The sequence below is a fragment of the Haliotis cracherodii genome, unplaced genomic scaffold, assembly GCF_022045235.1.
Source record: "Haliotis cracherodii isolate W230 unplaced genomic scaffold, xgHalCrac1.p SCAF_5, whole genome shotgun sequence".
Taxonomy (NCBI): Eukaryota; Metazoa; Mollusca; class Gastropoda; order Lepetellida; family Haliotidae; genus Haliotis; species Haliotis cracherodii.
In genome coordinates this window covers 18,723,624-18,736,699 of record NW_027266308.1, presented here as the reverse complement: position 1 = coordinate 18,736,699, position 13,076 = coordinate 18,723,624, and the positions used below count along the sequence as shown (strand labels likewise).

General features: G+C 36.1%; 1 protein-coding gene across 3 annotated transcripts in view; it reads right to left on the bottom strand.

The window, feature by feature from the left end:
* The window catches only part of LOC139443050 (GTP cyclohydrolase 1-like), a 111,540-nt gene that overhangs the window by 41,374 nt on the left and 57,090 nt on the right, over positions 1 to 13,076 (bottom strand). For 2 of the 3 annotated variants that reach the window (XM_071223971.1, XM_071223972.1), the window contains exon 4: positions 6,613 to 6,644. The exons of the other annotated variant lie outside the window; for it this stretch is intronic. In XM_071223971.1, coding sequence (XP_071080072.1) covers positions 6,613 to 6,644 — 32 coding nt within the window. The remainder of the gene's footprint in view (positions 1 to 6,612; positions 6,645 to 13,076) is intronic. 3 annotated transcript variants of the gene reach the window in all.

The window sequence follows — 13,076 nt, the reverse complement described above, 5'->3', positions numbered from 1 at the left end:
CTAAAAAACTTGACTCAATACAATATCAGACTCTCAAACTCATTACACGCACCCAACATGGCACCTCCTACACCTCACTTCAGGCCTTAACAGGAGAAATGCCACTAAGTCTACGCAGGGAACAGCTAAGCTTAAATTTCTGGGCCGCGTCCCAATCAAACCCTCTCATCCAAAACTTAATAAACCAAAACATCAGCCCTAAAAACCAAGCTCTAGCTCGTAAACACCCCTTACTTACCCCAATATCCCAAAGAATAACAAACTACCTAAATGAACACCAAATTAAAAATCTTAAACAAAACTGCAAACAATCAAATATCTTCACCCCTAAACTTAAAATACCCAAAATAGACACAACACTAGCTAGCCAAATAAATAAACAAACCGACCCAAACATAGCTAAAACTACCACACTAGCATACATACACATAAATTGGCCAAATTGGTGTCACATTTACACGGACGGATCCTCAGATCCGACCTCCAAACACACGGGTTTCGGAGTCCATACCACACAACCAACTAAAACCACACAATCCTTCCGACTCCCAAATAACCAATCAATATTCACGGCCGAACTAATGGGCATGGCCTCAGCCCTCCACAATCAAGAATCCAAAAACAACCAAAAAATCCTAATACTTACTGACTCCCTAAGTGGACTACAAGCCCTCCAAAACAAAAATACCAAAAACCGACCTAAATTAATAAATCAAATACTTAAAAGCTCCAACGACCTAACAAAAGTAGGCAAACAAATAACCTTCTTGTGGATACCCGCCCACGTAGGAATATACGGTAATGAAAACGCTGATAAAGCAGCTAAACTATCCCTTAAAATCCCAGAAATAAGCTTAAACTTACCCATCTCAAAATCAGAAATTAAAAGTGTAAACAAACCAAAAATCACAAAAAAATGGCATAACCTATATCTAAACTCAAATAGCCAAATCAAAAGAGTGCTCAGCAAACCACTAACCAAACCAAAAATTCTCCATCCATCAAAAAAAATCGACAGAGTAATCACTAAACTCCAAACAGGACACACCAACCTAAATAACCACCTAAAAAATTTAAAAAAACACACTACAGGTAACTGCCCACACTGCAAACAACCAGAAACCCCAGAACACGCACTCATCCACTGCACACACTACCTAACACATCGAACCGCATTACAAACCACCCTCAATCTAAACAAGGCTCTCACTCTAGAAGCAATACTAAACCCACAAAATAAACTAGAAAACTTCAAGGCCTTAGGCGTATTCTTAATCAAAACGGAACTAATAAAACGCATCTAAAACCATAATAACCTACCAAATCAAAATCACATAAACAAACAATCATCCACCATACCCAGCTCCCTTAGTTCTCCTCCCCAACCCCATCGGCATCTATTCCAAATCTCAAAATTCCCAAATTCTATATAAGCAACCCCTAAAGCCCCCTCTTGGGTTGCACAGACCACCCTCGCCCCTTTCGGAAACACATTAAATGGCCTGGCCGGGCCCGTGTGCGAAATACGCATCAGTCGGAAAGCGCACGTTAAATCTCCAAAGTAAGTAAGTAAGTAAGTATGAAAGGAGAGGGGTGTCGCATTTATATTGAGTCACATTTTTGGCTAGGGGCCAGCAGTCGCATTCTTTTGGAGACGCATTAATTTAAAGATTTACAGTATTACAACGGCTGCTTAACAATAAACAATTAAGGCTTTAAATAAACAAAACAGGATTAATCACATGCTTAGATTATCTCAAACTAATATTATTAAAAGGAAACTTCAGAACAACCTTTTGCGAACAATGACCGACCAATGAAATTACTGAGAGAAAGTCAACATTAGCCACTAAGAAAGCAGCTTTCTTCAGCTTTGTGGTACCAGTTTCAAACTGGTGAATTCCATTCCAGACTGTGCTTTTTAAAGTATTTTGAATCAGTCAAACAGTCCATAATAGTTGTTTTGTGTTAAGCTTTATAGGTTGCATGACTAGAAAACATATTTCGCTAACAATGTAAAATAACAATATCATGGATCGAAATTAAATTTATTTTAAGTGTGTCAATTGGCACAGTTGTGCCAAATTAAGTGTGTCATAACACTTTTAGGTGTGCCTGGAAATACATGATTGGCTTCTAAACTGTTTTAATGGTCAATCATAATTCAAATTCAAGTCAAGTGACTGTCAAGTGTTTATTCAGGTCAAATTATACTTAAAATGAATGATTAATCAGAAAATTCAAACACACATCACTCAAGTTACTAATTTCTGGTTACTCGTTGCCTTTAAATCTTAGTTAAATACTGCAATACGGCCAATACCAATCATAATAGTCTTTAAGATTTAAGAGCTAACTGGTAGTAGCCGTGCACTGATCAGTTACAGTTGTAGCTGTACTGTGTCCATAAGGTGTGGTCCCTCTTCCGGCCCTCTTCCCCCTGTATGCACTGAGCCACAGCGATCATCTTTGACAGTGTGGTGGAATTCAGCTGATCTGCTTGTAAAACATCTTTGCTACTACATGTTTTACACCATTTGATAGGTCTAATCCTACTGTTTATACACATGAAAGTTATGTTTATCACATTATTTAAATAATGCATTTACAACCAAATCAATTGTTATAAATAAAAAAAATCTAAGCTAACACATTCATAACGTCCTGGTTGAGGACCAAGGAAGCGAAAGTTTGACGATTTTCGGCAAATATAAGATTTCATAAAATCCACTTACCTATTTGTTTTTTTTATTTTTATTGTTTACGTAATTGGAAAATTATTTTTAAAAGAATTATAGATAATATCTGTCCTCATCATTTTCCCGATAACAGCAACTGTCCACTCAGTAGCATGAAGAAATATCTCCGTTTTCGCAGCTTTGTATGAATAGCACATGCCATGTGACACACCTTTATCTACAAAGCTTTCATCTAAAAGTAGAAAACTCACCTAGAGTCTTTACATTACTGTAACATGCAATTTTATTGGTTTCTAAAGACGCTTTCTTGCTGAAATCTGCTACAAGATTCATGATTGGTCAAATTTGAGCACGTGACCTAAAGCAGCCAATCAAATTACAGCAATGGTACCGTCCTTGTGTATGATGAACTTAAGATTTTGACGAAAGGTTTTTGTTAAATTGTGTTATTCTGAACGTTTTCAGAAAGGAAATTCAATTTGTTTTAGCACATATTCATAAAAATTATTTTTGCATTTGAGTCATGATTAGCAACAGAAATACTCGTCAGTCACTTTCATTGATAAATTAAGTTTATCATCCCAAACTGGCTCCAACAGGAGATATTGCTTGGGTGAGATCAAGTGATATCTACATTGTAGATATCGCTGCAATAAAATTGCATCACAATGCTTTGCAGACCATTGTGACGTCATTGGTTACCATGACGTCACAATCAAATGACTTCACTAATGGCTCTGCTATAGAAGCTGTTAGCAGTACTTTTAACACTTAAGACACTGCTTATTACTTATTACAAACTGAAAAAGTAGGGAGAATGATGTTGGATGATAAATAAAATCTCACCCTCGTGTCTTTTGATATCAAATATATCAACACTCGTTGATAAAAGTGGAAAAAATCCTCAGCAAGCCTAGGAGTTTTCCCACTTTTATCAACTCGTGTTGATATATTTGATATCAAAAGACACGAGGATGAGATTCTCTATATGCCAAAGGAGCATGCAGGTAAGGAATTCACCATGCCATTACAGTTTTAGGTGTGCCCACAGCAGGATGCACCAATAATTTCGAACCCTGAAAATGAATATTTTATTTTTTTATTACGTGTTTGTATCTTTATCCAGTGTGTAGTTGTCAGATTTTCCATCATGAACATCGATACTTTTTAATTTCGTTTATCTGATATACTCGTTAATCCGACATAATCATATGCAACCAACCATGTCAGATTATCGTGACTTGACTGTATGTTAACATGTGCTTTTCATATCTGTTTCAAGGTGTGATTTTCCAAAAAACATAATGGGCATATAGTTGAGTAAGGCAATCATGTGTTTTTCAGTGAGAAGATGTAAAAAATACAGCAGTCAAAATGGATCCAAGGTTTAACAGCCTTTTTAATATTTTAGCCATACACATTAGAAAACACAAATAGTAATTACACAAAGTTTATAGATAATCGATTTTTCACAAATGTAAATGTGATTTCCTTTTAATGTTTTATAAAGTTTTCATTATATTTACATATGTTTTCAGTGATACTTAATTATCTTCTGCCACGAAGTTGGGGGACATAGGAACGGAGTTTGTTCTCTCATCTGCCTGTCCGCTTCTCGATGCGGACAAATTTTCTCTGAAAGTAATTTGAGTTAGAGAAATGAAATTTTACACACTGATGTTACTCAACAGGTGACAGCAGAGAAGGGGAGTCAACCTTCCCACAATATCTTCAGAATACAATTATTTCTGCAACAAGAAGATCAGTAACTAACTATAATCCCTGAATTAACTTCAAAAGTTCAAGAAATTACAGTGCTGATTAACATGATAGATTCTTACACACACTTGAAAGTGATGCTTTCCCGCCCAGGCACAGAGGCACATGGCTTGGGATAGAGTTTTCCTGAGAACAGATTTAGATAGCTGAAAGTGAAGAGGATGTACCGTATTCGACCCATCAAGAGCCCAGGGCGCTTAAAAAAAGACAGAAGGGGTGGGCGCTTATTGGGACCAATTCAGAGTCAAATTGGCGTAAATTCATCAGTAAGCCTTACCGTATTTTCTTGAGAATAGTGCGCACTTTTTTTCCAAAAAACACAGCTGTGTAGAAGGGGGTGCGCATTATACACGAATTAATGAGTTTTGATGTTTTTTCCCCCATTGAAAGACATTACTGTGAGCACATAACACCGGAAATACCATGTCAACAAATCCATACAGAAGTTTGCAAATTATTCATGTAATTACACTGTCTGGCTATAAAAAGTGTTCTTTGTATATCTGGACTTATGTTTGTAACTTATTTCATTAATTTTATTCAAAATTCCTTTTAATATTGTTTTAATTAATTTCGGCGAAATCGTGTGTGAAGTGATCGGAAGATCGCACAACTCACCGTTATTGACAGCAACCACGGTCAGATTACCGCCTTGATGCCTTGAAATGAACTTAAGTTGACAGAGAATGGATACATATATCATAAATGCCATACTTTGATTTGTTAAAAGTCATATTTGTTTTTGTTGAACGATTCTGTGTCAACACGTAATTCTTGCAATCACGCAATCATGTGTACGGGAGCCTTGACGGTGACTGGTCAGACAGGTTCCATGTAAAAAATAATACCCGGCAAAAGCGATCAGCTGCTTCGCTTTGGGTTATTATTATTTTAAATATGTTAGTAAAAGCTGCATCTAAATTAACAAGATATTGGAATATATTATTCCTGATAAAAAAATAGTTTCAGATACAACTTTTGCCGATCTTGCATTTAAAATCCTGTAAAGTTATATCATTGGGTGTGTCTTGACCGAATCACCTTTAGATTCCAAGAAAATGTGTGTACAGCTGATTGCTGTGTCCGGCTTAGTTTACGAGAAAATACACAAGGTAATCTTAATCCCTGGATAAAAAACAATGCCTAGCTGAAGAAAAAATCCAATTTAAACGGTAAATCAACATGTCTGGTAAATTTGTACTGACGAAGTTTCTAATCACCTGTTCGTTTGCCGGACTTTGCTGAAGGGGTATGGTGTAATTTTTTTCTGAGCAAAATAACTGAACAGTCATGCCCCGCTTATACGGACTTCAAATATCCGGAAACCTCGGACGATTTTCATTTAAAACGAAATAATTACTATATAAATTTTCGGAACCAGGAGGGGGGGGGAGAGCGCTTATTGGGGGAGGGGCCCTTAATGGGTCGATTACGGTATGTTTAAAATCTAAATGAGTTTCTAGTGTGATGACTATCAAATTGCAGGAATATCAGCAATGGTGTGATGGAGGTAAGGTATACATAGGAATTACAATCACATTGATTTAAACAGGATAGGATTCCAAATGCCAAAAAATCAGCTCCAGATATTTAACATAATGGTAAAAGTGCAAAAGTCTTTCAACTGCAAAGGTCAGTGTTGACATTAGTGGGGGTCACAGGGTCATGTACCTCATGTTTTGCTGTCCTGGCCATTTTAAAATCAAGATTCTAAACTTTCTAAATAAATCTTGGTGCCACTACTGATCAGAACAAGCATGCCAAGTTTCTTCATTTGACCAGAGATTTCTGGTGAGAATATGCTCCCAACCGCTGTTGTTGAAGATGACAACAATTACAAAAAATACATCATGGCTTATGGAAAGCCAAAAGTCAAATCCAAAATGAGTTGGCAAACACAAAAGTTATAGCATGTTCATCATGTTCAAACCAGATTTGGATCACTCAATCATGTCTATAGATATTGAATTGCATGGGGTTATTTGCCAATTGTAATGTTAAACATTGATGAAATAAACAAAAATGAATGTAAGGACATATTTCTACTGCATTGTGATTCAACTAAATAAGACTGGGTGATAAATAGCCAAGACAACCACTTTCAACCAATTCAAAATGATATATAATATCCTACCTTGGAGGCGACGACTGAACACTTCAACAATTCTGAAAAAGATAAAAGATGTTTACCTAAATTGGGAATGAGCTGCCATAGCACCGTATTCGTGCCAACATTTGTCTGAAGTAATGAGCCGTGCAACTATGTTATCTTCTTGATTATGTTCATATGTAAGATATCTTTATCCTTGTCAGGTGGCCTTGGCTATATCAGCTAGGATCAGTGTTGAAGAAGAGTGAAATCGCATTGTTGGAGCATACACAACACACATTGTTGGAACATACACAACATACATTGTTGGAATATACACAACATACATTGTTGGAATATACACAACATACATTGTTGGAATATACACAACATACATTGTTGGAATATACACAACGTACATTGTTGGAATATACAGAACACCCTTTGTTGGAATATACACAACATACATGGTTGGAATCTACACAACGTACATTGATGGAATATACACAACACCCATTGTTGGAATATACACAACATACAATGTTGGAATATACACAACATACATTGTTGGAATATACACAACATACATTGTTGGAACAGAATAATGTAAAAGGGAACCCAACATAATACTTGACATGAAAAGGTGTCAACTTTGGAATTGTAATTATTAGTTTTATCCATGAAATATCTTGGATTTTTCTCTAATGAGTTATGCAACACTAGTTATATATAATGTCGACAAAATGCTGTAAATTGTATGATGATTCCACCCACTATTTCAATTGCAAGGTCTGACCCAAATAAGGCCAACAATAACACATCGGTGATATGATTGGTCACTTGAAGTCTGCATGAGATAACCTTCCTGGGGACTTGTTGTTTGACCGGCAACTTGTAACTCTTTGGTAAACTTACACACAAAAATATATTCATGCACAGTCATATTTTGTAATAATCATATTATTGATTGATGGGCATGTAAACATTTTGACTAAGTCATTTTTATTCACTCAAACCATCACTGTTCTCTTTTGATAATGAAGAAAACCATGTATATATTATCATGACAAGAGAATGTAACTGGTATTTCCATCACTTATGATCTACACATATTACATTTAAACAGTTACATACGCTTATTTACATGGTTTAAAAAAATAGACACATGGACCACGAAAACCATGTTAATTGGTCAGCAATAACTAATGTCAGGAGTTGTATTCCCTTGTAATTAAATGTTATATTTGTGATGGAAATTCTCTCAGAACTGATCGTATAATAGTAATGTTTGTCCAATCATTATATTCTAGGGAAATATTGCAAAAGGTTGCTGACAGACTGCAACGGGACTTGTCCCTGATTATATGATCCTGAGCATTGTCCTATCGAAGGCTGGTCAAAAAGTTCTTACTAACTTTCAACTATCGGTTATAACAAAGTGAACTAGTTAGTGTAGTATATTGTTTGTGTATATTGTTTGTGTAGTTCATTGCAAGTGTATTTGGTCTGTTGAGGCTATTTGTACATTAGTGACCGCCAATGGAACATGATAGCGGTCCAAATGGAAACAGAAATGGAAAAGAACGAGTACCAATTAAGCAGTCATCATGTGTTTTACTTTAGAGAAATGTACTCCCAAAGAAATTAATGACTGCTTGTCACATGTGTATGGAGATAAGTTCCCTTGTTATGCCACTATTAAATGTTGGGCAGCTATGATTAAGGCTGGGAGAACAAGCCTTGATGATGAACCAAGGAGGCAGAAAAACTGATACTTTAAGACAGAACTATTACCATTGCTGAACTTGTGGAAGACACAGGTCTAAGCCATGGATCAATTGAAACTATTATTTTATTTATGAATATTTTCAGATGAATAAGATATCTACTCGTTGGGTGCCTAAGTTTCTAAATTCTGTTCTTGAGGATGAAAGTACTGACATTGCCAGAGAAAATGTAGACCTAATTGAGGAGGCGTTCATCAAATTAAAAAAGAGATTAGTAACGAATGATGAAACATAGTCTACCACTATGATCCCGAGTCAAAACGTCAATTCATGGAATGGCACCATTCCACTTTTCCGGCACGAATGAAATTCAAATCTTTAAGATGAGTGAAGAAGGTTATGGCCACTGTATTCTGGGATGCAAAGAGTATGATCTTTGTTCATCACTTAGAAAGTCAAAAGATGTTTATCAGTGCCTACTATGCTGATTTGCTTCATCGCCTGAGAGATTCTATCAAAGAAATCCGCTGAAGAATGTTGACTGCTGGATTTCTACCCTTCATGACAATGCCTCTTCTAACATCTTGAGGGGCGGTCGGGTAGCCTAGTGGTTAAAGCGTTAGCTCGTCATGCCGAAGACCCGGGTTCGATTCCTGACATGGGTACAATGTGTGAAGGCCATTTCTGGTGTCCCCGGCCGTGATATTGCTGGAATATTGCTAAAAGCGGCGTAAAACCATACTCACTCGCTCACTCACTCTAACATCTTGACTCACAAAGGCTGCTCTGCGACAATGTAGGATCGATGAGCTTCCTCACCGTCTATAGTCGCCAGACCTGGCACCAGGTGATTTCCATCTGTTTCCTGAACTGAAGAACACTTTCATGGAAAGCGTTATGTTGTGAAAATGAACACTTGTGCACTCCACCATTGTCAGCGGATGCCTGATTGTCTTATTGTTACTGTATTATAACTCATTTTGATAAACTTACATTTATCAATACAATAGATTTCTATTTTCTGGTATGTTTGATGATCTTTTCTTTAAAAAAACATAAAAAGTATAAAACATTATAAGCAAACAATTTGTGGTCATCCTGTTCTTGACTTCAAAACATTTAAGATGAATTGATCAATATTTTCGAATTTTAGTGATGGTTTGCAAAGTAACAACTTCAGAAAATTCTAAAAATAGGTTAATTTGAGGACATAATTCAAATTTGAAAAATATAATTATACAGGTGTTGACAGATCTATACATCTCACAACCTAGGTAAGGGTGTAACAATACATTGGACTATCGACGTATTGCAATAGTGAGTGCCCCAATATCAATTTATTGGTGGGAGTCAAGTTTTGCAATTGATAGTATTGATTTAAGTGTTGAATTTCAATAGTGTACGTACTTGTTTCACTTCGTAGCACTTTAGTGTTGTCTTTATGAAAAGTTGAAAACGTATTCTGATTGAACAGCACACAACACAGTGATCCCTCGCTACAATAATTAGTACTAAGTAATTGATAAGCGTTATAGATGATCAGCGGTTTAACGAAGGTCGAGTCGTAGGTGGTAGATGACCAACAAAACAGTATACATGCTCTGCCTACCAAACACGATCCACGTTGCACGTTTCAAAGTTAAAAAAAAGATTAAAACAAGTACAAAAGTGAGTGTGGTTCACTAATACCTCCGACCCGCAAAGTGTGTCAGTAGTTACAAATTAAATAGCTAGGATAGGGTTAATTTAGGGTTTGAAAAATTCATTAAAAAATGGAAAATTAATAATAAAAAAAAATTTTCTTTGGACTGCACCCCTTCATATGACACAGATTATTTGTACTAAGTCTGAGATGAATCCACTGAATAGTTTAAGAGAAATCGCGCGGACAAAGTTTTCGAACTGACGTTAGGGTTTGAAAAATTCATAAAAAAATGGAAAATTAATAAAAACAATTTTTTTCTTTGGACTTTGACCCCTTCTTTGGACCCCTTCATATGACACAGATTATATGTACTAAATTTGAGATGAATCCCCTGAATAGTTTAAGAGAAATTGCACGGACAAAGTTATCAGACGGACGGATGGACGGATCCTTGGTATAACTATATACCCCCGACATTTTGTCGGGGGTATAATAAAAGTTATTTATGATTCATAGTGTAAAAAAAGATTTATCGAGTAATAAAATGCACAGAGATTAAGATTATTTTCTTGTAAACTAAGCTGGAAATAGCAATCAGCTGTGCACACGTTTCCTCCCAATCTACCGGTGATTCAGTTAAAAAGTACCCAATGATACAACTTCAAAGAATTTTGTCGCAATGGTCGGAAGAAATTGTGTCTGAAATTATTATTTAATCAGAAATAATATATTCCAATCATGATATTTTAGTTCCAGCAGCCACTAAATATACTTAAAATTAAAACTTTGGTACAGGTGGTCTGCAGGATATTTATTTACGTACGGAACAATTTGAATAGTCACCTTGGGGCTTCCTGCGCTACACGTATTTCGACAGCGAAAACTTTATGTTGACATTTAACAGTCAAACTGCCTCAAATATGACTTTTAGCAAGTCATATTACGACATTTATGATATGTGTATCCATTCTCTAAAGTTTGTTTCAAGGCATCAATAGCGGTAATTTGACCATGGTTGCTGTAATTAACTGTGAGTTGTGCAATCTACCGATCATGACTATTGTGAACATTATTATAATTATTGAATGAAATGTTGAATATAATTAATGAAATATATTGCAAACATTATTCCAGATAAACGATGAACAAGTTTTTTATAACCAGATATTATAATAATAGGATTAAATTGTGTACTTCAGTTCGGATATGTGGACTGGTATTTCCGGTGTTACTTTATCATGGCGATCAGCTGATATTGTTTTCTGAGATGAGATGTGTCATTGGAAAATTGATATAGTACAAACATTGTTTTTTAAGTTAAATCAGCAGTAAAATAAGATCTTATTCTACCACGAGAGAGCTTTGTTTCACATTTTGGTATGGTTGGTATTGTTTACTGTTTGAAAAAACAAAACATGGTAAAGTTTCAAATGTTTTATTGTTTGTTAAACTCGGCAGTCTTAGTGTCAACATATACTCCAACAACCCAGCCTTTATGTAAAAAACAAAACATTCAGCATAGGTAGTGAGGTAGTGATGTTCATTTTCATCTGATCATCCCAACTCCCACACCAGTCTTATTGATTCTCACATAGGGCCTGTGTATTGCCATTAGCAATGGCAGAGTCAGGAAATGAAAGAATTCCTCCTCAAACCTGTCGCTTGGTGTATGTAAGGTATGGATTAGCTATATATGGCAATGGCGGAAATATGGCCACAGACTAAGTGGAGAGTAGAGTTTTCTGAGAGAGAGTTGAAAGGATGGTGAATGTCACATCCGCAAGAGCTAAGTTTAGAAGGATCACTTCGTGAGTGTGATCAATATTTCAACTGAGTCAGCAGTCATGAAAATAAATCTGTCTCTCTCGATGGCCCCAGATATTTCAACACCTACTATTCATGCCTTTCGAGCATAATACCAATACCTTTGGTCATGCCAAAAATAACCTCAAACCAGGTAAAAGCACCTTAACCGCCTCTAGCTAGAATAATGAGGAACCTAAAGGTATTTCAGATCAGATGACATTCCTTGCGACCTGAGAAAATTCATGACCCAAATACTGAAAGTCATATTTCTTTCACTGCTGAGAAACTAAAGTTAAATGCAATTCTACTGTAAAGGCATCACTTCCAGCCCATTGAAATCATCCCTGGTCCGTGAAAAGACAAATGATAAATAGTAGTATAGGTAATGGTGATTCTGGCTCACTTCAACTGGAGCCAGATTTATATACCTATACCACCACTACAGGGGGAATTTTTTATGCAAAAATGATGATGCGATTCAACGATCGTCATGAGATTAATCTAAATTGTAATGAAAATATTCTCTATTATTTTTATTCATACGTATACCATTATTTTTAACAAAGTGATACTCAACATTTCTACTAAGTTCTTCGTTCATTTTACTAAGAGACCAGACTATATACTCTTCTTGGTAAATGGAAAGAAACAATTGATGACCGTATTTGGTTGGTTTGATATCACTGATATAATATATACCTTGTGGTAATTCTCTCCATTTGATAATTTTGTCCCTGAGCATAAATTCCATTATTATATATTTATGTAAGCATTCTTCTAAATGTTGGTTTTTACACGGAATAATTGACGCGCTGTTCTATGAACTTTTTTTCCTCGTCTTCGCTACTAATACCACTGGTCTTTGATCGAATCTCCTGCTTCATTGCGTTGTATTTGGTGAGTTCTGACAACACTAAACGAAACTCCTCTTCGGATATCTTACAATCAGCCATTGCTGTTGAAATATGATCCTCAATGCTGTTCAACTTTGCTTCGGCAAGTATCCGAATATTATCATGTTTTAATGCTTTCTTTTGCAACTTACAAGAAATGAATTTTATCACTATTCCTGCCAGTCCTGAGACTCCAGCAGCTATATGCATACCAAGTACGACAGGCACGGCGATTATAGTTGATAGTAAACCAACACCGGCTACACCGAGTCCCATGCCAGCTGTTACAAGCGCAGTTTCAACTCCGTCGAGAGCATTCACGGCTCTGCGATACCTTTTGTACAATCCAAGTCTCAACTCCATCTCCTTCTCTATTCGATGTTTTATGTCGTTTATTTGATGTAATTGAAATCCATCAACTTCATCGAGCGCCGGATA